The sequence below is a fragment of the Bombus pascuorum genome, chromosome 14 (genome assembly GCF_905332965.1).
Source record: "Bombus pascuorum chromosome 14, iyBomPasc1.1, whole genome shotgun sequence".
NCBI classification, from domain to species: Eukaryota; Metazoa; Arthropoda; class Insecta; order Hymenoptera; family Apidae; genus Bombus; species Bombus pascuorum.
In genome coordinates, this window is record NC_083501.1 from 3,662,862 (window position 1) to 3,688,354 (window position 25,493).

The window sequence follows — 25,493 nt, forward strand, 5'->3', positions numbered from 1 at the left end:
ATCATTTTAATAAAAGGTTTGTAATGTTATTTACAGTTCTAAAAATTTTAATTCTAATTTATTTTTTACCATAAATAAAAATTGTCATTTTTGTTTATCTTTCATAATTGTTATAATAGAATGTATTTTTGATCCAATGAAAATGTATATAACATTATGACATATGTTATATTATAATACATAGATACAGTAATATTATATATATATATAAACAGTAGTAGTTAAATGTAGTGACTCAATACTGAATCAATTGGCTACTAATTAGTAAAAAATTGCGCGAAGATTTTTAGGTTCGCGCCTAATTTCCCCGCTCGTCCTGCATTTCCTGTATCACTCTTCTTCCATTTCCGTCTCGGTAACCTCATTCGATGGAAGCGCTATGAAAGCATAAATACACGCTTGTTAAACATTCTCTTTCGACTCTCGACCAATGGCGTTTCTGCGCAAGGCAGCCTAGGATCGACGCGTCGCGATAGTCGTAACAATTTCGGAAAGTTCGTGCCTCGTTTTCACGCCATTATGGATTCGTTAGCGAATTACGCTAGTGACGGAGACAATAGTAACAATTCGGAAGATCCAAAGGTGAGTGTGTACTTGTTGATAAAATATTAGGTTATTTTACGATTATTTTACTGATGGCGTATTTTCACCTAGGCATCCATGACGCTTAAGAAACTTTTCGTATACATACACGACATGGCTTCTAGGATAGGTTCTTAAGTCAATGTATAATTTGTTAATCATTAATCCTGCGATGGCACACCAATGTCTTTCATTTCAGCCAAATTTTCTACGTAAATAGATGCATAGTGATTTATTTTATCAGGCCGTCACTGCGTTCTAAGAAATTTTCACACTGATATACGTATATAACGTAGGCATGTATGGTAAGAAAATATGTATTGCAGGAAGAATTCAAGTCAGTAAAATGAAAAATTTAATTGATATGTTGAATGATGTAATGAAACGATTTCCGCGGGAGGAATATATGTATAGTGGCTCCCTGTTTAATGATGTCATATTTGATCTAAATATTTTATTATATTAATATTAATATTATATTTATATTCAAATATTATATTTTGATAATGTATGAATTAGTAGAACATTCAGTAATTACTTTAACGACTGGAGATGAACTGATTGTTTTGTACTATTCTTCAAGGATCAATGCAAATAGCATATTGTTATGTGGATTACACCAAGACAATTCATAAAAATCATTAAAGCTATTTGTTAAAATTGCTGTTATATAAGATGTTTCTTTAAATATTTACTAACTATATATTTATTTTATATGATTTACTTGAGCTTATAAAGAAATGTATTTACTTATATTACGAATCATATGTAATTACTATATTCATCTCTTTAATTGCAAATTTATTGAATATTGTTAATTTTAAGTTATTAATTTATGAATTAACAGTGTGAAAGTTTCAGTTGATATTCTTATAGATATTCATTATGGGAGTATTAATAATCTTATATTAATTAATGTCTGTAATGTATGAAATATTTGTTCCTTGTAAATTACTTGACAGTTTATCTTGAATATTGTGTTTTGAAGATACCATATGGGATGCATGGTGATACCAATAAAAGGGCCAGTGATGCTAACTACGATCCAGTACAAATGGACATGAGTGAGGTACAGTGGAATTGAATGTTTGCAAATGTTTGTTTGTGATAATAAGTACAAAATGTTACAACAATTACTAGGAAGATGTGGTATCTTTATGGGGGCTGTACATATGTATAGGGTCATGCCTGATATATATAAAAAAATGGTTCAATACTTGGTTTCTAGAGGTCATGTCAAAACCATGTAAATAAAATACAATTTCACAATAGCACTCCTATTGCACCTATATTCTGTATTAAACATTTGAAGGAAATTAAAAAGCCTTGCATTAAAATTAGCAAACAAATTGTTTCATAGTGGTTTTGTATGAACTAAAATAATTGTGATTAATTATTTCTTATAAAAATACTAATGAAGGATATAAGACAATATATATAATGTAATGATACCTTCTGATAATGATATCTTTTAATTATGACGTTTTCTTCAGACTAATATCAATCATATGATTTACATTATATCACTATGATGCAATGCACTCTTACCCTTTATTATTTTTACATCATCTTTTAATATGCTATAACAATATTACCAAAACACAATTCATGATGTACAAAATTCTGAGAAGTTTAAGACATGACCTTAAAGCCTGATTTACCGCGTGGCAGAAACAATGAGGGTAGAGATTGACATATTTAAAATTTAAATAATAAATAAATGGGAATGGTGCCATTTCGTGAGAAAATATTAACACGTAGCTCTGTTGGTAATACATGATACAATATCTACGCACCTCGGCAAGGTCTATGCTGTGTGAGGGTCTTTCAAGACTACCCCAAGTCCTATTCAGAAGACAGAGGTGAGTAGAGGAAGCTGGAAGAAGGTAACACTAATAAAAAATCAACCATCAAAGAAACCACATGTACAAACATATTCGGGTAATATAAGTACCTGCTAAAGCAGATAAATATGAAGGGCCCTTATATTCCTTTTATTCTGTTCATCTACCAGAAATTTGACTGGAAAAAGTTTACAGTGAATAAATATTTCTATGTTATTTTCATGAAAGTTATGTTTTAACAGTGCTCTCTGTTTTTAAATACCAAAAGTATTAGGATGTAGTAATTTTTACCTGGTAATTATAACTGTTGCAAAACTCAATTTTTACATATCCTGAAATTTTGTGAATTATTTTTTGTACATTTTACAATTTAAAGGAATAAACTTATAGTTTAAAAAGAGAAATTATACTAGAAAATTACAGTAAGCGAAAAATTGATTTTTGCCAAACTGTGAGGGTACTAAAAGAATGTTTGATTTATACTTATAGTTCTTGCAATGTAAATTGAGATTTATGTTTCGCTTAATAGAATATGTGAAAGGTGTATAGTAACGTGGATAATTTTTATTTCTCTAGGAAAGCAACAACAACAATTCATCCAGGGAATCTAGTAGTGAAAGGGCACATAGTCCGGCTGCACAATCAAAAACAGACTCATCCCGAACATTACCTTCCCCCTCAGACCAGAGGTAAGCTGGTTTGTTTATATGCGTATTCTCATCTCTAAACTTAAATTAATGAAATTCTTTGAACTTTGTAAGAGACAAAAAACAAACAAACTTGCAACATACATTACCACCATAATGTTTGCCTTACATACAGAATAATAATACGAATCTGTGTGGTATACCCTGCAGAACGTAATCGTTTTACAGGCGATCTGATCATGAGAATCACACAACAAATTCGAAAGACGAGCACAAACGAGGAGATAAATCTGACCGTAATAGACATATGAGCGATAAGGGACGTCGGCCGTCGTACGATGATAGAAGACAACGAGAAAGTAGCCACAGGGACAGAGATATAAAGAAAAGTCGGGACGAGGATAGAAAATCTCGTGATGATGATAAAAAAAAGGAAAAGAGTTCTTTGGGATCGAGTAGGGACGAGAAGAATGACGACAAGGAAAAGAGTGACAAAGATCATCACTATCGCGATGATCGAAGAGATCGAAACCGGGATAGAAACGACAGAGATAGACGTAGGGACAGGGACAGAGATCGAGATCGAGATCGCCGGCATTCTAGAGACGACAGATCGAAAGATCGGTATCGGGACGATCGATTTGGGAATTATCACAAGGAAAAAGATCGTACGAGATCGAGATCTAGATCGAGAGACCGGGCTCCGCCGCCTTTTAGGACGATGAGCTATAGGGAAGAAAAAGGCAGAAACAAATTAGCTCAATTAGAGAAATTAGGAATTGAACTTAAAGCACCGGAAGGTGATACTGTTACGCCCGGTATTCAAAACGAACAGAATTATTATAATCCTTTAGCCACGGCAACGCAAGGAAAGTACGCGGAACAGATACAGAAGAGGAAACTGTTATGGGCAAATAAGGTAATCATTGATGATTTTTTAAATCGATCTTATATGAAGATCACAGGGGAAAGGGAGGATAAATCATATTTTTTTACTTTAAACTACAATATTTTGTCAACTAATTGTATGTTATCAAAATTGTTTTCTTGTTAAATTGGGTTCTCTTGAAATTGGTTTCGGATAATATTGAAAATATTAAGCATGTAATTAGTTTTCTCGTAAAATTTCACGGATTTGTCATCTGTTGCTAAAAAAACTTTATATTATCTTTGGATCAAATAGATGGTTTCGTTTTTAACTATGTTATAACGAAGTACACTTTTCTGTACACTAATACAACCAAGTACACCAATAAACAAAATTATACATTTATTTTTTCGTTGTGATCATCACATTGAAATATAATTTTTTTAATTTAATGAAACATTATTATTTACAGTCAAAACAAGACGAAGGTAAAACGTCTACAGCAGCTTCTACTACAAACACCTGGGTGGGAACAACGTTCACTCATGACCAAGATGGGAAAGTAACAGCAAAGTTTAAACGATTGATGGGCATTAAAGATGATTTGCCGACTACTCCGGCAGCGGGTACTAAACCAGATATACTGAAAAAGCAGGAAGAAATGTTTAATAATATGGAACAACAGTATGAGGTAGCACGTGCTACAACACACACACAGCGTGGTGTTGGACTTGGCTATGCAACCGGTGGTTATCAATTCCCCCGATAGAATGGAGAACCGTTTTTGAATCATGAGTTTAGGATTGATAACACCCAGCACAGGTGCAATTGAATTTTTTGCCTGTTGATTTTGGCAATTTCATCAGGTCGATTTTGAAACAGTTTTTATTTCGAAGTCGTTCTAAATAGAAAATATAGAAAATAATTGCAAAGCTTATAAGATAAAACATCTGAGCAATTTTGTTGTAGTTGTGTAATTATATTGTAAACATTGAAGAAAGAAAAATAAATTTAAGGATCTGAATGAAGAAAGTACTACTGTGTACTTTCGACTTGATGATGATAATTATTTTTTATTTTTTGTTCATGAAAAAAAGTGGGAAAGATGATGGCAGCACTGTTATGCTACGAATGCGCTTGGAACACCAATTTATATAATTTCCCATTGTACCTATATGCTGTATGTACAAATACATGAGAGGTATATTGACAGAAATCATGTTTTCTTCTCTTTTCTTAAAATAAACATTCTTAAATGACTTTAAGAATCTTTTCTTTTTAATAACTGAAGTCATAAATTAGATCCGAAGAAGTCAATTTAACGCAGATCATTATCGTAAACCATACATGACTGCACTAAATGATGCCGATTAGGTTACACACTATGAATAAAAATCGAGCTTCTTATCTTCCTTTAACACGTTGATTGCCACGGGGATTGTCGGTGACCCACGTTACTAAATGTTTTGTAGTGTAACAACTTTTTGAAAATGTGACTGTCTTGGAAAAAAATGCACAAATATAATATAATATTTCATAAAAATTTAAATTTTATGTTGTAGTATATTTCAATATATCGTGACTTCCAGGCTGAAATATATAAAATTCGTGCGACGAAGACATTAATTAAAAAAATTATTTAATCTATCAAAACTTTCAAGAGACATACAAATTTTAAAGATTCAGGATTCTAAAATTCCAAGTATTGGATCATAATTTCGAACCTCAAATTTTCATAATATTGAAATTTTTCGAATCGCTTCAATATTTAGATCCAGAAAACATCTGTCGCTATGTAAATTCATTAAAACTCAATATTGTTAAGTTATTCATTTAAAATATAATCTGTTTCGTGATTCTAATTACTAGATTAGATTTTTATGCATTTATAGAGAAATTTAAAGGTGCAAAGATGTACAAAATGCACATAATATGCAAAAATATATATAAGAAATATTATCTCCATTTCTTTAGTTATGTTAATAAAAATATGAAATTGCTTAAAGATCTGCAGTCTAATAATTACGATTTTTACTCGGATAGGAGAAAAACGCGGGCTTAGAAGCAACAGCTGGCAACCGCTCTACTTCCAAGAGCGCGTCACTATTGCAACTTCTGACGTATCTATGCCAGGATTGGCCAGAGCAATGCCGACTTGTCACGAACCATACCGAACATTGCACATTCAAACGTATATATCATGGCGTACCGACATTTGAATTTAATCGTTACGTGACGGTATACGTGGAAAGTTTTTGATACATATTCAAGTCATATTAAATATTAACGTTTCAAAGAATATATCTGTCAGCTTCCTATTTAATAACCAGCATCTATAATGGAGAATTTTGTGAAAATTGAAAAGATCGGTGAAGGTAAATGGTTTTGAATAGTACTTTGTAAATTGGGCTTCTGTAACTAATTTTTTGCTTAAGAATTCTTTTTATTCGTTATCCAAAAATATTTCGTCTAACTCTATGTGAAAATGTAGACAACTTTAGTAGTCTTTAATGTAATTTATATTGTAATTGATTATGCAAATTTTAGACTCGTGTTTCATATCAAGGTTTAATAACCTTTTAATAAAGATAAATATTTTAAAAGTTGTAGTTATTAAGAAATCTAATCGAGTTGTAAAGTAATTGTTTATGAGTATATTTTTTATATTTTGTTTTTCTAATGTAAGTTGTGATTTTTGTTGTTTTATGTGAAAATGAAAGAGTAGTATTACAGCAAACAAAATTTTTTTAGGTACATATGGAGTAGTGTACAAGGGAAAGCACAAGAAAACTGGAGAGATTGTAGCAATGAAAAAGATTCGTTTAGAAAGCGACGATGAAGGAATACCATCCACAGCGATTCGTGAGATTTCTTTGCTCAAAGAATTGCCACATCCCAATATTGTCAGACTAATGGATGTTCTGATGGAAGAAACCAGATTATATTTAATTTTCGAATATCTTACTATGGATTTGAAGAAATATATGGATACTTTGGGTACTGGAAAGTTAATGGAGCCAAAAATGGTTAAATCCTATTTATTTCAGGTATTCAATATATTCCTAATGTATAAAGTAAAATCTCCATTACACAGGTTATATCACGATTTAAGTCAAATCATATTTGATATTAATCATATTAAGTCAAATAACTTTGTTAATATAATCAAGTAATAGATAGATCATGGACTTATATGGATTAATAAATGTTATATAATACTTTTGTGGAAATTGAAATAAGTTTCTAATTTGTTTTTATAGATTACACGTGCTATTCTTTTCTGTCACAAGCGCAGAATATTGCATCGTGATTTAAAGCCACAAAATTTACTGATTGATAAATCGGGATTGATTAAGGTAGCAGACTTCGGTCTTGGAAGAGCCTTTGGCATACCAGTTAGAGTATATACACATGAAGTAGTCACTTTATGGTACAGAGCTCCAGAAATCCTTCTTGGTACTAATAGATATTCGTGTGCCATTGATATCTGGAGTATAGGTTGTATATTTGCTGAAATGGCAACAAAGAAACCATTATTTCAAGGAGATAGTGAAATTGATCAGTTGTTTAGAATATTTCGGTATGTTGAGTATATCATGTTAGGTTGCTATATAATAGAATATAAATTAATAACAGATATTTTGCAGGATACTGAGGACACCTACCGAAGAGATATGGCCTGGCGTAACACAATTATCAGATTATAAAGCTACATTTCCAAATTGGATAACAAACAATTTGGAATCACAAGTTAAAACATTAGACGCAGATGGCCTTGATCTGTTACAAATGATGCTTATCTATGATCCTGTGCATAGAATATCGGCACGTGCTATTCTGAAACACTCTTACTTCAACGATTTAGATATGTCGAAAATACCATCGCCATAATACCGAAGACTGATACAAATGGATAGAATATATCCTACACAGATACTATAACGTTTTAATTGTGTGACTGCATAGAGAATATGTCTCAGGGTATATTGAAATGTTAATTTATTCGTACGTATGAACGCATTTAACAATTCTTTTTATGACTTCACTCATTATTTCACACTATGGAAAATTTATGTAACAAACTTTTGCTTTGCTATGATATATTCGAACAATATCACAAATTTTTAATAGATGTTGTAATAAATCATTGGATACTCAAGCAAAAAATATTGTGTAGGAGATTAATGTTTGAATGATTCACTTTTGCTGTATAAAAGTTGTGTAACGTTATTCATGAAGCTGTGTGGTGATATTATTGTATATTCTTAGGATTTACCTTAGATTTTTCTTCTTCGCTTATTACTTATTCATTCCATTCAAAATATCGTGCGTTCACAAGTGTCCTTAAATATCATTGCATTATATATTGAATAAGAAAATTATTTTTTTCAATTCGATGTAAGCATTGTAAGTATTTTAAGGAAGATAGCACACTAGGTCTTAGGAATTCAGTTGAGAATATATCGCTGTTGCCATATTATATGTATCACTGAGAAATTCACACGCTTATTGAGAAAATATATCATTTATACTTTTATTTTGAAATAAATGACGACATTTTATTTAAATGTATTGCTCTAAACGTCAAATTTCAGGATTTATATTTCATTGTAAGTGTGATTTTTCAGTTTTCTTTTATTTCATAATGTAAATTAAGTTACATTATTACACAGAGAAATAAAAAGAATAAAACTGTACGTGATGTTTGTAATTCCTAGAACGACTAACTTGATTTAGTTACGAACAAAGGTGACTCATCGCGAGCAGCCGCAAAGCGAAATCATGCGGCACCCGTGTCTTCAGCTTTTTTTTAGTGGACGTAAACAAACTGGTTTTTGTGAGAAAAGATACGTATAAGATCTAAAAAATTCTATCTCATATTTCGTACGTAATAAATCATTAAACAGTAACCTATTATTAAAATAAATATAAATTTAACATCATAGGATATTGCATATTTACGATGTTTTATACTTAAAAAAAATATATCGATTCTGTTGTTTTCATTTTTCTATAAAAATGATACAGTGTAGTTATAAAATAATGATTCAGAATGTTCAAAGATGGTTTAATTATATTGTGTTCTGTACTAATTCTGTTAATAACTCAACATTGTAGTATAATGGAAAAGAAAAAAAAGGAAAAAAGATTTACGAAAGGCGACAAAAGAAATCGATGTACTTCTACGGATTCTTTAGAAATAACGTGTTTGATCCGTTCAAAGTATGCGTGACCCATAATTGGATTGAGAGTGGGGAATGTCTCATAAAATCTTCCACTGAAGCTACTGTTTACAGTACCAGTTCAGAACTTGACAACGTCACCTAACAGTGAGTATGCTCGTTTAATTTAACATATTAAACGCGTTATGTTTTACATCAGTAGGTACATTGTACTTGCATTTATCATTGCGTTTGCAATTTAAATACGCCATAAATGGTAGTTGCCACTTGAGTAGACGTATTTAAACAAGATTCATATTTTCATATGATCCAGAATACTCTATTATAGTATTTGCTATAGTAATTTTTATTGATAAATTTTATTCAATACATTTTTAAAATTTTATTAAATATCTTGTAAGGCATTTAAGATAGTTATAAAATGGTATTAATTTAGTTCCTTTTCTTCATTCAAGGAAAAATATCTCTGTGTTACGAATAGCATTAAGCGAACCGAGGTTCTTGGCTTATTACTTTGTTATATAAATCTATAATTCTACAAACAAAGGCTTGATGCCTGTCTATCTTGTCTTACGCTAATTAGCGCTGTAGTGGCGTGAAGTATATATAGCGTGCTCCTTTCAACCGTGAATAATAAAATGAACATGACTTTTCTCTTGTGATAAATAGTTTCTGGAACTGAGCCCTGAGGTCACCAAGGTTGATCTTAGTCTTCGCTCTTCGTGATATCTTTTTTTGTCGCTATAGAAAATTCAAGCGTTACCGGACGTGCTATGGTTTTCGCTCTTTGTTTCAGGTTCAAGAGCCCTGATAACGAGTCGTATCATTAAGTTATACACGATGAATCGATTTAAGTTTAAGTTTCTTTGTTTACTGTTACAACTATCATTTATGACTGATTCTACGAAATGAGATATCTTTATACATTTATCTTAAAATAAAGATAAAAATAATTTTATATAAGTGAACTATATTGCTATAGGGAAATCACTGACTTTGTAAACTTGATAATTTATTTCTCAGAGATTTTCCTGATATATAGAAATATAACTGACAATTAGAAGTGTTATTTGATAAAAATTAAAATTTTTAATAATAAGAAGATCACTACTATAACTATCGTTTCCGCTTTTTCTAATATAAAAATTTTCTTTCACAGATGAAGACTCTATTCTTTTTGACATTCCTACTGGGATGCTTTATCCTGGCTAGGCCACACACATATCACATGGGGGCTTGCCCCATCGTGCCACCCATGTCGGGATTTCAAATGAACAAAGTACGTTAATTATATTTTCGTCTCTGATAAATTTTCTTAACTTTATTCTGTCATATGTTTATAATAATTTAGCAAATTTAGTTTTTAGGTGTGTGGTACGTAATCCAGAAAACATCGACTGCTAGCAATTGCATCACTTACAACTATACTCGTGGAGAAGAACCAGGCGAATACGTCATAACGCAGGATTCCAATCACCCAATATTAGGTAAGAAGAAGAAAATCCAGGTGATCAATAATTGAGGATCTCTCGCCTAAATATTATATATTTTTAATAGAATTAAAGAACTAAAGAAAAATTAAAGACATTGAATTTAAATATTTTTCATATTTAAGTAGTATAATATTATGATGTTCTTGGGCATTACCTGTGTTCTATGTACTTTTGCACCTTTAAATTTTCCATAAATGCATATACATTCGCAGTCGAATGAAAACGACGTGGTTAACGATAGAAAAAGTGTTCAGAATTTGAAGAAATCTAAAATTCAAAGAGGAACAATTAAAGGAGTAAATTCTGAAACAAGATTCGTAGAGACACAAAGGATAATAGAGATTGTAAAGGTGCATCTGACATTATGAACTATAGTAACAATAGTCGGCGGCGAAGTTTCGAAAAGGGCAAGATTTTCTCTTATAGATGTCGCCGTCGCGTTGGGTGTATATATATATTGTTGAAAGCTTTTGAATTAATAAAGAATGTGAACGTCGGATCCCATCAGGACCCATAAAAGCATGTCAATAGGATAACTGTCTGGCAAGTGGGATGAATTATCCGTAATGAAGCGACGTCTCTATGTACAGGTCTTACGCCATTGAAGCACGAGTATCATTACACCGGTGAATTGAGCGTTCCGGAACCAAGTACGCCGGCACGAATGCTAGTTCGTTTTCCTCTTAGTAAGTATCATGATCATGTTCCACGAAATATATATATATCTTCGTCGTTCCAGAAGGATTTAAGGAGAATCTGGGTCATGGTAAAGTAGTGCAATTGCTGGGTTCAATTTTATGGTTTTAGCCTTTGGTAACTTTATATGCGGTGTTAACTGATCTGAAATAGAATAAAATTATTTTATTCTATATTTATTTATTTATTTATTTATTTAAAATTACTTTATACGACGCTTCGTTTTCAAGAAAGTCGAGTTCGAAAATTTGTCAAGTACTTGAATTTGACTAATTAATTGAATTAAATAATTAAAATTGAACAAAAGTAAATAACCGACAAGAGGTTGTTCTATACGTGAAAATAAGTAAGAAATGTAGAATACAACTTTGTCGTAAGAGACTTTGTTCTGGAAGGAAGTAAATTTGAAAATTTATCATGCGCGTGTACTAAACCTAGTTGTCAACTACAAATCTTCAAATTCTGTTTTCTTGAAAGCAATATTTGTACCACAATTGCCGGAACATGCCTGTATATAGCGGCATGGTACTACACTAAAACTATATGTAAATAAAATATTATATACTATATGTAAAATGAAATATTATAGCATTACTTCATCAAACACCTGAGTGTTTGGTTCCGCCATCAACTCTCCCCTAACGAATCGTTCAATTACTCGTACTAACCAGCAATTTAACTTACTTAAAGGTGTAGCCGGAAGTGCGTCTCACGTAGTATTCGCTACAGATTATGTGAACTACGCTGGTATCTTTACATGCCAGAAGCTGACGTTCGCTCATCGTCAAAGTGCGACGATCCTCTCCAGGCACCGAGAATTAGACAAGAGCTACGTGGACGACATACGCCAATTTTTGGCCAAATCCGGTGTGGATCCTTTTGATTTGAGCATCATCTCTCAATCTGGATGTCCTCGCGGCAACAATAGTCTGGACATCAACGTGGATCCGAATACTTTTACAGCTGAGAACCTTGGAAACGTGGTTCGTAAAGCTGGAGAAAAAATCGGCGATGGTGTCCAATGGGTGGCCAGTGCAGGAAGCAAAGTATACCATAAATTGTCCGGAAGTGAAGAGAAAAGTACTAGCAAACCTGAGGAGAACACCAGAGCAGCCATTACGAGGAATTATGAAACGAACGAAGTCGAATGGATTCCTTAGATTCTAGATTTAAGTTCATTATAATACATAAATCTCAACGAGGATCAATGCCTTTCCTCCTTCTTTCTATACTCGTCCTTTTACCGTAGGAATATTCCTATTTTTTGCTTTAACTTTGTCTGCTGAAATTTTATGAAAGAATAATTGATCGCAACAGCGTACGCTATAATTAGAAATAGACGCGAGTCGAGAACGAAAGACTATGTAACGAACAAAACGATATTTTTATTTTTTTAATGTGATTGAAATAAAATGAAGTCCTAACGCGAATAAATAAAGTTTCCTTGTATGTATTCCATAAAAGCTACTATATTTAATATATAATTTACTATATATTTTAAGAAATATTTTTATAGTTTAAATCTTCCATACTTTTTTCGCACTACATAAGTGTTTGGCTTAATGTTTCGATTTTAAGCACACGTTATATTCATGTTTCATCTTTTTTAATCATTCTGATAAAAATATGATTTTGCATAAACATCCACAGACAGCTTAGTTACGAGGTGCGAGAAAAAGTATGAAGATGTAGAACTACTCTTTGTATACATAAAGATATAAAAATATACAATAAAGACATAAAATATAAAAATATATAAAAATTGATGTTTTCTGGATGGTTTTACAATTATGAGACGCTATTGAACTCAAACGTTGCAAGTAATACAAGAGAATAACAAAGAAGTACAGAAATCTAGAATTACCGCGTCCATAACAAGTTTCCAATCGTTCTCAATCATTTCAATCCGCGACAATAGGTAGCCTTGTCGTGGATGTTTAAAGGAAAGAGAATCGCATTGGTTTCAATTGGTTTGCATTGAGGGGTATTAAAGGCGTGAAACGATTGCAAAATCTCTGACGGAAGGAAGAACGTCGCCAGCATATCCTGCGCCACGGACAAATTAATCCGATCTATTTACAACAGACAGAGTTATATGTTGTACGGTTGCAAACATGCGACGTATCACGTGATTCAGAATCTCCCCCGTGTAATCTGGACCACTGGGTTCGTATATGTATGCCACGGAATATTAGTATCCTGACGACCCGTTTCAACGATCAGTTTGATAGCAGCCGTTGAAGAGATCATAAAGCGAATCTTTATCCGGAAAGGAGGACATCGTACGATTAACTACCCTGTTTTGACGTCCGCGGTTTTCTGCAACCACCGAAGAGATCTTTCGAGAATCGTGATCCTGTAGAGACAATAAATTGACTGCTGTTTACCATCGCTGATTCAGAGTGAAGACCATCCGAAGTTATCCTTCAATGTACGTATATTAATTTGTTGTTCTTTTGCTTTTTCCTCTGTTGCTCTTTTAGTGTTTTAAAAATTTAAATATTTAGAAATATAGGAATTGTAAAATCTAAAAGTCCTAAAATTCAGAAATGAAAAATACGTTGATCGTTGATACATTCATTTCTTGTTTTTATATAATTCTTTAATTGGAAATTATAAGTTATAATTTCAGCGGAAGATTTAAAATTGAAAAAGTGTAAAATTATATTCAAGACGCGTACGTTTCAGACGCATACATTATTCAGAATATAATTCCTAAAAGAATACGCGCAAAGAATCGATAAACGATATTCCCGAAAAATTTACTTTTCAAACAATGTGAATATTTAAGCACTACGCAAAAGGAATCTTTTATAATCGTCTATGTAGGAAGCGGAATCACTCGGTACATACTAGGACTGAATTTCAGATAAATTGAGCGAAAGGAGACACCTTTGCGTGAAATTGTATTCACCTTTGAAATTTGTAGTTCTTGTTAGTGAAATTACACACCCATTAAGATATGTATGTTTGAAATGTATTCATTACATAAAAATAGCGATCGCTCCAGTGTTCAACATTTGTTTATAACGATTCATTTACTACAGTATTTCGATAAAATAGACTATTAAGACAGACGTTGTAATTACGCTATTTTAATACCAAATTTTCGTTTAAATAGCAAATTTATAAAGGCAATAAATTAAAGCTGTATTTGTAATATTTACAGAATTGGACAATTATTATAGCCAATTCGAGATTTAGGAATTTAAATGCCAAAAGATCTAAAAATTTTTAATCTAGAAATATAAAGGTTTAAAAATCCAAGAATTTAGACAATATAAAACCCTTAAACTATTGACATTTCGATTTGTCTAAAATAAAATGTCCAGTGTTTCCAAATAGTTTCTAAATTTCCAAATATTTGCCAATGGCACCTTGGTTACCTCTAAAATCCAACTCTAAGAATTCTACAGGATCAGTGTAGGTAAGTCGAGGGGTTGTTGCGCACTGCAGTAGCTCGAGTCGCGTTGCGGTTTCCGGGGTGCGCAGCCAGAGGTGGGAGTTGGTTGGCAGTCCCTTGCACACCTTGTCTCTTCTTTCAGTGAGTTTCGCGTTATTTCCTCGACTTGAACGTGTCTGCTATTACTCGATCTTACAAATCAATTTCATAAAATCAGTTTCTACTAAGTCGATACGCTTGCAACGTCTAAAACTACAAGACAGAACGGACGATTTGACCCATCTGAGTCTGAACTTGCCTGTCCTTTGTGATCGTGACCTGGTGAAATTGCGATGAACATGTTTACCACTGCATGTGCACAACTTTTCCACAGGGTAATTGATCGACATAAGCGACGCGTAGTACGCGTAACAAACGATTCCTCGTGAATTGTTCTTGACGTCAAACCCTAGTTAATTTGCTAATTCCTCGGCCACTCGTCGCGATATTTCGTTATGATACTTCACCGTGCTTTGTATTCTCGTTTTTTCGTTTCTATCGTGCTTCGTTTCTCTTATGAACGAGCTTAGCGTGATATAATTTATTGGATTGTGATTTGATTCTTAATTTTTGTTGGCTTTGTATGAATATTCCTCATCATTGAAGATGGTTCGTTTGTGATGAAACAGGTAAGAGTGGAGGCAGGGTAGGTTTTCCTAAATACACTGTTCTCCATAAGTAGCTGGATACTTTAGCAACATGAATTGACAAAAACAATACTTCAATTTTGACAAAAATATGCAGTCCAAATACTTCTGAGCAATAAAGTAAATTCCTCGACATTTGCTTTTGTGGATGGAGAATTATTTGCGCGTTTTCTTTCTGGAAAGGGATAATAGGGATCATTAAGAAGTAATTCGGTGACCGATAGTTATACCATGCTAATGGTTATTAGCTTACCTAATTGGATTATAATTAATAAGTGAATGGTCATTATGTTACGATTTTTTTCCACTTAATTTTGTAAATGCACAATTTCTGTTGTAATCCTTGGTAATGTTTATAGTCTAAAACAAAAGATAAGATTAAAATTAAATTCAGATATAAGTAATTGCAGTTGGCATACACGTTATACATGTTATACATCTGACTTGATATTATAAAACAATTTTCCTTCATGCCTTAGAATAAATTACTTTTAATAACATAATTCTTTTACGCTGACAGTCAGAAATATTAAGATATCTGTCAATATTTATTACAAAGTTAATGGCTTTCAGTGTATTTGATATTTTATAGTTACTATATTACAAATCTGTCATTTCATTGGAAAATGCTAAACAAAGGAAAATTTGTTAGAATTTTTCAATAGATGGGTGTCTTAATACTTAAAGTAATAGTATACATTTTTTCTAAAATCAAGACAGACTTTCCATAAAAAAAAGTCATGAACCATAATAAGATTAATAAACAAAGAAATTTACATCATTTGTTTTAATGAGGAGTTGATGATGTCAGATAAAACAAGGTGTAATGATGATTTATGATGGGTGACCCTTGTAAATAGATGAAGGTGGGTCAGTATAGTTGAGTCACGCTTGATTTACCAGTTGATCATAGGACTATTCGATGTGAATTGGCGCAGGTTCAAGAGACAAGTTCGTCAACGAGGCGGGCTGACCCAGATTCTGGCGCAATTTCGCTATGTAGGGTTGGTGATTGTCGCGTGAGGCTCGCAGGATTTCGCTCGACTCTCTGAACTGGGACGGTCTAATCGCGCTAATTGGATTAAATTTCTATCGATCGAATGGACTGTGCCGTAGAATGGTACCAATCTTCGTCGATTTATCCATTTGACGTTATTACTTACAGTGGCTCATGAAGATATTTCCACACTTACAGTATAATATTTTTATGTGCATATAACGACATTTACGAGACATTGGTCATGTTCCAAATTAATCTGGAAATGAATTTAGCAGTTAGAATGATACAACATAAGTATCTGTTTTAATCATATATTATATATACTGCAAAAAAATGGTCCTATACCGATATAATTGACAAGACAGGATGAACAATTTTTAAAATCAGTAATAAAATAAAATAAAATTGAATGAAAGTCACTGAATTCAATCCAGTTATTAATTCGTTTGAAAAGTTCGTGACATTTTTAATTCGATCGTCCTTGGCCTATCTGAAGATTGATTTCTGTAAACAACAACGTACAAAGTACCTAAAAATCTTTCCACGCTTCATATTCTTCTTTGCATAGACAAATAAAGAACGTAAGCACAGAAAACGATAATTTGCATTCACGCCAATCTCCGAAGGTTATTTAAAAGCCATTTAAAATCATCCAAGTACCAAGTTTCTAATGACTTGTAACAGAGATTCACAAGTTCGTTCACCGCTCTCGTCTTCCAGCGTCCCAACTTCGCTTTTATTTCTTGATCTCCTTCGCGATTTCGACGCGTCAGGGAGAAGGGCAGCGGGTGCGGAGCCTTCAAAACCATTCGGTCTTTGTTCCTTATCTACCAGCGACCTTACGAAGATTGTCGTCCTTGGAACGATCTTTGAAAGCGATTCTCTAGAAAGGTGAAGCAGCATTAGTTGATCGACGATCCTCCAAGTCACTACTTCGGGTGTTCTTTCCTCCATTTCAAACTTTAAATATCGAGTGATCCTCTGCTCGTGATCCTCCATTGAAGATTTTCTTCTAATTCTCGAGGCTAAAAGAAGATCGTGCGCTTTTTAATAGAGAAATTTGCTATTTTACGTACACGTTAAGCTTGAATTTTTATTTTCATATAATGTAGAAGTTTTCGATTTTTTACTGGTTTTGAATAGGTGGTGATAGATGTAGATCTAGATGTGATCCGGAGAACTTGAGATCTTCGCTACAGTGTCTAGTGGACGCTTTTGATTTGGACGTTTCGATTTTTGTAAATTGACAGTAAGTGCTTTTGCATTGTCTCGCTGCAATGAGTATTATTCTATTGCTTGAATGGTTTGATGGTGATAGTATCGATAGAATCGTCATTGGTCTGTGGATGATATTAAAGAAATATAAAAGAAATACGTGGCAAAAGAACTTATGTACTTTACTATGATATATACGAATATTATATTATTTAAATTACAAAGTAAATTACACAAAAATACAAAGGGAATTAGATCAATTTGATGTACACGATTTGATTCATAGACCTTGTTTGGTCTGATTGCCTTGCCGGCCTAGAAAGATGATTGTTGATGGAGATGTAAACGCGCGTTGTCATATTTATTAATACTTCCAATTGTCATTTATCCTGTAGTATCTTGTTATTCTAAAAATAATTTCTCTATCTCTCAATAAACGTCTTGAACTGAACTGCAATCTTCTTTATTGATAGATACGTAAGTACTTGGGTGTGCCTTGGTACTTCAAATGAAGCTCTTTAATCCAGTTTCTGCTTCTAATCTTATCCCAGGCAACTGTATACAATAAATATTGATAAATGTAACAATTGGTTTTATTTAGTATAAATAAAAACGCAATCACGAATGGAAATTAGTTTTGCGTTATCGGAGTTAAGTGACAGTTTAAAGATGATACGACATTTAAATGTCGATAGTCTTATATCCTTACCGAATAAACTACAACGCATCGGATAAAGTAGAACGTTTGATTAATATGTCAAGGAGAGAAAAAGAAATAAAATGCGTTGGTCATGAACGTCTGGCAAAGAAAGAAACTCAAGGTAAATCCTCGCCATGGACACGACGGATACACGCCTGGCAAAGGAACGGCATCGTTTCATAACGTTTAATTGATCTACCCCCTAACTCGCTTGTTAAAGCGACCGGAATTCCTGCGGGTCAATTTATTTGAACGGTTACTTCAACGAGCAACGATTAATGTTGGATTAAGAAAAAAAAAGTCACGTTGTCCTGTCCACGTAACGCAATCAGTTTCCATTAGATCCGTGTCATCATAATTGGAGGATTCTCCAGTCTCCAAATTATGGGGTGTTACGATGGGAACATGTCAGTGGTGAAACGTATGGATATCCAAGTGTTCATGCAGACTTTAAAGTTAATCTGAAAATAGAGATTATTTATTGTCAGTTATGGAAATTGACGTTTTTAATAAAAATATATAGAAAGAGAAGAATTATTGTAGATAAGTGCGAAGAAAAAGTTATAAACATGTATGTAAATATGTATGTATACATATTACAATATTAGCATGTTTCATTCTGTATTAAATGTATTATAATATTTTTGTAGTTTTTCTATTTTGATAATACTGTTAATATTGCTCAATATATCCTTGGATGAACTACTGTTTTCTATGAATTGATTAATCGCTATACAAAGCTAAATTAACATTCAACATTCAATCTTTAGATTTCAAACAATACATAAATATTATATAACATTCGGATATACCTTTCCCAACAGATATGTAAAAGATACTCTATTCTGCTACATTAAATAATCTAATCATAATATTCTACGAGTATAAAAAGTATTCAGGCTTTGCATAAGCATTAATATTGTGTATTTAAGTGAAATTGAGGACGAAATGCGGCTAAGACACATTAATATTGGTATTTGTACACTTCATATGTAGTCACTGCAAAGTTGAGAAACGTTTACAGATTGTCGACCCACTGTCCCCGTTGAGACATCTTGAGAGATCTACGAGTATAATCTCATCTAATCAAAGATTAGAAAAACGAATTAATGAACAAAAATTTGTTTCCATTAAGAATCAGGTATAGTGATCGTTTTACAGAATAATAGGATACCTAAGCGAAAGCAGGTTTTGCTTTCGTTTAATGATGTCACTGATGATAAGAACGCTTCTAATAAATTATTAATTTTAGCTTTGCGATGTCTTTTACCAGAATTACTAAAGATATTTAATAAGAAAAAAATTTGAATCTTAATGCTTTTCCTGACGTATAGTGAATCTGGAAATATAAATATTTATCAGCATTAAATAAATACATATAAGATCCTTGTGAGATAAATTGATGTAAGAGAATAATAATAGCAAGTTTGAATTAACCGAAAAATTCCTTTTAATTGATATTTTGGATTTGATGAATTAATTTGGATTCTTCTTTTTGCTTTTTTAAACAGATGCTTGCAGTATTCCTGTTGTTAATACCTACGCTTTGGGGAGATGAAACCGAAGCTAGCGTTCTCGTGGCAGACACCACAATGTCCAGAATGGTTGAATTGTACGCCAGTGCTCCCTTCTGCGACTTGTACACCGACCGTGGTGTTATTCAGAAAATGATCCTTGGAGCTGATCCGAAAAAGGTCCGACAAATGTCGGCGAACCTCGTAGCAGACTTGGAGGAAACGTGTAAAGCTTCTCGTGAAAAAGGAAAGGTATCGATCGTTCTCTTCAGACGTTAATTCATCACGAAATCGAATAAAATCATAGTTGATTGAACGCTTGATTCGCTTGGTAGAAGTAGATTATACAGACAGTCGCAGCAGTAAGTAGAATTCTCTTTTTTCTAGTAGCATTACTAACGATAAACATTAATCGTTATTCTTTAGATAAACTGGCACTTGTAGACTACAATGTATTATCCAAAGCATTAATACTGTAAATAATAGTTGATTAAACACACTATTCTTTGAATAAATTCATACTTTTATAATGCACTAAAAGTATTTGCACACACCAAAGTATTTATATTTCATATATTTGTTAATGAAATTTTCATTTAAGATAGATTAGAATTTTATACACAGACAAGTGTATACTTCATGAAATCTCAGGAATTACATTATTTTTATATCTCAGGAATTAATTTTTTTAAAATATTAAAAAAATACATATAATAAAATTATAAAAAATTGTACTTTGCAACAATACAACTTATACTTATCACTTTTCAAAGTTATCAAAATTCATTGATATTATTAGCTAATACATTATTGTGCAAGAGGAGTCAGAATTTAGGAAATTTTAAAAAATATATATATTCTTTATTGCGTCAGAACCAGCCTCCAGGCAGTGGATTGATCTATCCAGGCACAAAATGGTGTGGACCAGGCACTTTGGCAAAATCGTACGACGACCTTGGTCACCACGCAGACGAGGACGCTTGTTGCAGAGAACACGACCACTGTCCGCTCACTATATCGCCTAAAGAGTGCATTAATGGCATATGTAACAATTCACCGTTCACACGGTCCTACTGTGACTGCGATGCCAAGTTCCGTAGATGCCTGCAGAACCTTAATTCTGAAGTGGCGAACACCCTTGGTGCCCTTTTCTTCAACGTGATACAAGTGACTTGTTTTAAGGAGAGGCGTCCGTGCTCGCAATGGCAGAGGTAGGTTTCAAAGACATTAGAAGAATTTACGTTCGTGTGAACTATCTTTGTTTAGGGAGTTTCGTTTGTTTAATTTTTGAAAATATTCTATTTTAGAAGATTTTTATTCGAATACTATTTTAATGAATTTCTTAGTCAATAATTAAATTTAATACTTGTTTAAGCAATTCAGTCTTTTTTCCTTTTTTCGATCGAGTGTAGAATTAAACTTTTTTTCTTTTTTCTTTTTAACCTTTGAATGGTTTAAAAAGTTATACAGAAAAGAAATTGTAAAATATTAAGTTCAAATAAGAGTTGTTCGAAATTTTTATTGAAATGCATATTCTACTGGAAGAAGAAAAAGTTTCCTAGTCTTTTTTCAGTAAAAATTCTTTAAGAAAAGGAAATGTTTGAAAACTATACCAAGGAGTGTCTCATTTGTTACCTTCTTAGCAGTGTAAAGAATTGTTTTATATTTTTTGGTCCTATTTGATATTTCTCCGAAGAAAAGCTTTTGGTATTTTTTGGTTTTCTTCGTTTAATACTTCCCTGAAAAAAGAAAGGAATTTTTAGTATCGTTTGGATAATCCAAAACATATATATATATATATATATATATATATATATATATATATATATATATATATGTTTTATATATATATATATATATAAAACATACGTATAAAAAGTAGAAGCGGAAACTCTTCCCGCAGTGATTAACGACTAAATACGCTCTTAACAATTACGTCACCGACTCTCCTCAGTTGTCCCCATATCTGGGTAAATTCGACACGGTACGAATATCCTAACTCGCCGCGGGACTATTACACCCACAAGGTCCTTCTCTTGAAGACAATCCTCCAGGTGATACGTGATGTTCTCAGGAAGAAACAACTTGTATCTTCGTTGCTACATATGACCATCGATTAGATGTCATTTTATTAAAAATATATTCTCACAAGGTATCAGTTGGTGATGATTTATGATCCTGGTGATGGTGTTTATGGGTTTCTTTTATGGCTTCTAACACATTCATCGTACAGAATTAATTTCGATAAACTTTCAGATTATGTAGCTTGTATTAATCGTAATAATCTAAAATTTCACAACACTGTCAATGGTAACATTTCAATGAAATGATCGATCGTATTCGATGTAATTGTTACGTGGTTGATCTGTTACAGAAATGGTTACACGGAAGAGGAGTCGAACCGGTTGTGCTCCGAGTACAAATTCCAACCAAGCGACAAGTACGTGCCGTTGATGCCCTTGAACGTGAACTAGCTATTGCGGAAACGTAAGAAGAACGGACCAGATAGCCTTTGAAGTGGTGCCAGTTAACAGAGTTCTAATGAGCGGGATAATTGCACGCGCCTCAGCCACGTACCTCGCAAGCCCCCTTCTCTTTCTTTCACGCAGAATCGACCTGTCTGGGAATCTTCTTTCCCGGTCATTCATGAATTTACATTGTTACAGGTCACTGCTTCCCCTGGAATGCCATTTTTTCTCGCTGACTCTGAGATTGCTCTTGAAATCTAAAGATTTAATTCCTGGCGAATGTAAAAGGTATTAGCTTCTTTCTTTGTTTTTCTGGCTTATTGCAAGTAGAAGAAAAAGAGAAATAAGACGAGATTTCTTAGATTTTATAGAATTAAAGATTTCTTGAAAAATCTTGACAGAGATATATATATATATAAAGAATATTTATTTTCTTTTCTATCTTAAGTGGAAGAAAAAGAAAAAGAACTTGGTGTTTCTTAGCTCTTATGAAATTAAAAGTTCCATTTAAAAGTCTTAGAGAATTTAAAAGCTATAAAAGTCTACAAACTAATCTTATCCTTGAATAGAACAAGATGAATTAGGGGGTAACGAAAGCAACAGATAGGTTCACAACGGTCTGAAAGCGAGAAACGGCTACGCAAATTTTAACACTTGTCGTCCTTGCAATTCTGTTGCAGCATGTGCGAGCTTAGTCATGTGTTGCCACGAAAATTTATTTTGCCCTTCGTTTCGCAATCTTGAAATGAAGCGCATAAAAGATATTGTGCAATATCTCGAATGCCCTTGAAGAGAAATTGGCGCAAAACTTGAAAAAAGGGACTACAAACTTCAAGGGCGTCACGTATAAGTAATTGAATCAAATTTATATTACGGACAAAGTAATTCATAATTTTACTGCTCAATATTACTCTTTTAACGTGTTTCCAACTTTAAAAGCGACGGTTTAGGTGATCAACGTTCGTAGAAAGAGCAAGAGAAGGTTATTCACCGCAGACATACAAAGTAGTGGACAGACATACAACTTTGTTTTTTGGTAAATTTAAATTGAAGCAAAGTTCAGCAACAAGAAGAAATATGATATAGTATGATTATTGAAGAATTGTTGCTCGATTGAATGCGATGAAGGAAAGTTTTACCGGAACTATGGTACCGAAATAAGGTTCGCATCTCTTGCATATCATTCGTCGTCATTGCCGTTACGCAATTGCATAAAAACGCGCGGCATTAGCTACGATCCTTCTTAGATTAGGATTATCCATCAAGTTGATGAGGAGAGAGTTGAAAGGAATTTATTAAAATTTATTACAAATCGTTAAATACAGAAATAGTACTGTAATAACGTATCGAATTAAATTCTTTTATGAAGTGACAGATGATGTTAGTTCTACATTAACTCGATGGATTTACAACGTACCAATGAATTCCACTATATTTACGATTTTTCTATCCTCTTTGATAGCTTAGACTTTGAAACTTGTGTATTCAACGAATCTCTATCTCATTTAAGACATTTTTAAGGCCGCTCGTGTACCCGATGCAAGATAAAAGCACCAGAGATAACAATGCGGATTAAATATTCAAGAATCATGAAAGATTATGATTCATTCCATTTGCATTGCTCGAAATAATCTGGAAGACACTTGATCGAACAGATTTGTTATTCCTTATTTTCGCTGTGAATGCTACACGAGTTGAGTTCAACGTCTCAGCCTCATTAAATATTTCATATTCTCGTTTAACTGTATAGCTTACGTCCTAGAACTTGAAAAACATGTTGACACTGAAATTCCCTTGAGGTTTTTATCTTTCACATAACTCTCTAATCTTCTGTTAACTTGTTAACCAGGAAGATAACTCGTCATTCCTACAATAATTTCTTTATTTGGAGATTCTCCGTTCTTTTATTAGCTTTATTTCTGCTAAAAAAAAAAAAACAAACAATTGTTTAGTATCTCTTCGACAAAAATTGTTTAAGACAAGCAAAGGTTTAAAAATTGTTCAATGTTCTATTGAAAAGAATTCTTATACCTCTTCATCCTGAACAGAACATTTTCGTCTTTTGACTTTGTTTTAACAATATTTTACTATAAAAAAAGAATACTAATTATTTCGAGCAGTGGTCGAGAAAGAAAATGAAGATATCAGAAAGAACAGAATGACGACGGCCCTGCACGATCTTTACTGTGATTGAAATTATTCAGACGTAAGCATGTTGTACAGTTTTACTCGTGTAGAGGTATGTTATAAGCAACCGACCGTTATTTGTGGCTACTCGTGCCCAAATAATCGATGAGGCATTGACAGTGCCGGAAGTTGTCGCTGGACGACCGAGGATTATCCGGATTTTGTAAATATTTCGAGAAGGTCAGCCGGGGAAGAGTGCAATCGATTGAGCGTGTCACATTGATGTTACGTTGAGAATACCTCAGTGACATTTTATTTCCTAAAGACCTTCGATTGACCAATGGTACAGTGAAATCTAATAAATTCGAGACAAACTGAAAGAAAAGTTGAATTATGTCAGTTCCAAAGACTCGTACATTATCTCACGAAAGTATTTGAATTATCATTAGACTGCGGATTTTTATGCAAATTAATATTTTATATACTTTTGTATCTAACAAATTTTGTGCATTTTTGCATCTTTAAATTTTGCATAAATACATAAAAGTTCGCAGTGTATCGTATAACATGAATAATATTTAACATATTATATAAATAAGTTTTATAGTATTGGTAATACTAATAAATTTTATGGTACATACTTGGAATTGACGATTTAAGTGATGGATGGACTGCAGATTTCTATGCATTTATTCGAAATTAAAAGATAAAATATTCAAAGTAATGTAGATATTATAATATTTAGTAAGTGAAACAAATCTCTGTCTCGGTTGCATTTCTTTACTTTTTTCCATAAAGACATGAATTTGTATAAATATCCGCAGCTTAGCTATAGATAACACAATTGAAAAAAAATTTTTAATGTGAAATTTATCTATGAATAGACGGAATCTTCGAGATTAAGCTGTACCAATGAATGTGAGATGGAGTAATATGTATTAACATATATCCAATTAAGTTTTTAATTATAATAAGTACAATATCATAATATACTCATTTTTAATCTTTGCATGCGATAATGTCGCTTATATTACATTATTTATATATATATATATTTTAATCTAAAA

The 25,493-nt window shown here is 32.7% G+C and overlaps 4 protein-coding genes and 2 long non-coding RNA genes across 9 annotated transcripts; 4 read left to right on the plus strand and 2 right to left on the minus strand.

Moving 5' to 3' along the window:
- The first annotated feature begins 312 nt into the window (after window positions 1-312).
- On the plus strand, window positions 313-5,157 carry LOC132913896 (arginine/serine-rich coiled-coil protein 2). Its single transcript, XM_060972548.1, has 5 exons — window positions 313-582; window positions 1,571-1,651; window positions 3,003-3,115; window positions 3,302-3,992; window positions 4,414-5,157. The coding sequence occupies exons 1-5, from the start codon at window positions 520-522 to the stop codon at window positions 4,708-4,710; spliced, it is 1,245 nt and encodes a 414-aa protein (XP_060828531.1). The 5' UTR covers window positions 313-519; the 3' UTR covers window positions 4,711-5,157.
- An 813-nt stretch (window positions 5,158-5,970) lies between these two features.
- On the plus strand, window positions 5,971-8,638 carry LOC132913903 (cyclin-dependent kinase 1). The gene is made up of 4 exons (XM_060972560.1): window positions 5,971-6,316; window positions 6,693-6,988; window positions 7,202-7,521; window positions 7,589-8,638. The coding sequence occupies exons 1-4, from the start codon at window positions 6,280-6,282 to the stop codon at window positions 7,830-7,832; spliced, it is 897 nt and encodes a 298-aa protein (XP_060828543.1). The 5' UTR covers window positions 5,971-6,279; the 3' UTR covers window positions 7,833-8,638.
- On the minus strand, window positions 6,964-7,748 carry LOC132913914 (uncharacterized). Its single transcript, XR_009659482.1, has 2 exons — window positions 7,607-7,748; window positions 6,964-7,451 (listed from the first exon to the last, which is right to left on the minus strand). It is a non-coding gene; the product is annotated as an uncharacterized LOC132913914 (long non-coding RNA).
- Window positions 8,639-9,112: 474 nt separating the features above from the next.
- Window positions 9,113-13,077, plus strand: LOC132913904 (apolipoprotein D-like). Its single transcript, XM_060972561.1, has 5 exons — window positions 9,113-9,271; window positions 10,284-10,403; window positions 10,485-10,611; window positions 11,208-11,303; window positions 12,004-13,077. Exons 2-5 carry the CDS (start codon window positions 10,284-10,286, stop codon window positions 12,471-12,473), a joined length of 813 nt encoding a protein of 270 aa, XP_060828544.1. The 5' UTR covers window positions 9,113-9,271; the 3' UTR covers window positions 12,474-13,077.
- Window positions 11,207-12,071, minus strand: LOC132913916 (uncharacterized). The gene is made up of 2 exons (XR_009659485.1): window positions 11,982-12,071; window positions 11,207-11,457 (listed from the first exon to the last, which is right to left on the minus strand). It is a non-coding gene; the product is annotated as an uncharacterized LOC132913916 (long non-coding RNA).
- A 515-nt stretch (window positions 13,078-13,592) lies between the features above and the next one.
- On the plus strand, window positions 13,593-24,782 carry LOC132913905 (acidic phospholipase A2 PA4-like). 4 transcript variants are annotated; one of them, XM_060972564.1, is made up of 4 exons: window positions 13,593-13,744; window positions 19,829-20,083; window positions 20,705-21,042; window positions 21,786-22,170. In XM_060972564.1, exons 2-4 carry the CDS (start codon window positions 19,829-19,831, stop codon window positions 21,949-21,951), a joined length of 759 nt encoding a protein of 252 aa, XP_060828547.1. In that variant the 5' UTR covers window positions 13,593-13,744; the 3' UTR covers window positions 21,952-22,170. The 4 variants fall into 4 exon arrangements, with proteins under 4 accessions (XP_060828547.1, XP_060828548.1, XP_060828549.1 ...); XM_060972565.1 differs by lacking the exon at window positions 13,593-13,744 and adding an exon at window positions 15,019-15,037; XM_060972566.1 differs by lacking the exons at window positions 13,593-13,744; window positions 21,786-22,170 and adding exons at window positions 15,361-15,384; window positions 22,206-24,782.
- The last annotated feature ends 711 nt before the right edge of the window (window positions 24,783-25,493 follow it).

Bases quoted from the DNA above. Each gene is read 5' to 3' on its own strand.
- LOC132913896 (XM_060972548.1), top strand. From the start codon at position 520: ATGGATTCGTTAGCGAATTACGCTAGTGACGGAGACAATAGTAACAAT. The intron at 583-1,570 runs GTGAGTGTGTAC...TGTGTTTTGAAG, and splicing joins ACAATTCGGAAGATCCAAAG to ATACCATATGGGATGCATGG. The intron at 3,116-3,301 runs GTAAGCTGGTTT...ATCGTTTTACAG, and splicing joins CCTTCCCCCTCAGACCAGAG to GCGATCTGATCATGAGAATC.
- LOC132913905 (XM_060972562.1), top strand. The intron at 20,084-20,704 runs GTATCGATCGTT...TTATTGCGTCAG, and splicing joins CTTCTCGTGAAAAAGGAAAG to AACCAGCCTCCAGGCAGTGG. The intron at 21,043-21,785 runs GTAGGTTTCAAA...GACTCTCCTCAG, and splicing joins CCGTGCTCGCAATGGCAGAG to TTGTCCCCATATCTGGGTAA.
- LOC132913903 (XM_060972560.1), top strand. From the start codon at position 6,280: ATGGAGAATTTTGTGAAAATTGAAAAGATCGGTGAAG. The intron at 6,989-7,201 runs GTATTCAATATA...TTGTTTTTATAG, and splicing joins TTAAATCCTATTTATTTCAG to ATTACACGTGCTATTCTTTT. The intron at 7,522-7,588 runs GTATGTTGAGTA...GATATTTTGCAG, and splicing joins CAGTTGTTTAGAATATTTCG to GATACTGAGGACACCTACCG.
- LOC132913904 (XM_060972561.1), top strand. From the start codon at position 10,284: ATGAAGACTCTATTCTTTTTGACATTCCTACTGGGATGCTTTATCCTG. The intron at 10,404-10,484 runs GTACGTTAATTA...TAGCAAATTTAG, and splicing joins CGGGATTTCAAATGAACAAA to TTTTTAGGTGTGTGGTACGT. The intron at 11,304-12,003 runs GTAAGTATCATG...ACTTACTTAAAG, and splicing joins GCTAGTTCGTTTTCCTCTTA to GTGTAGCCGGAAGTGCGTCT.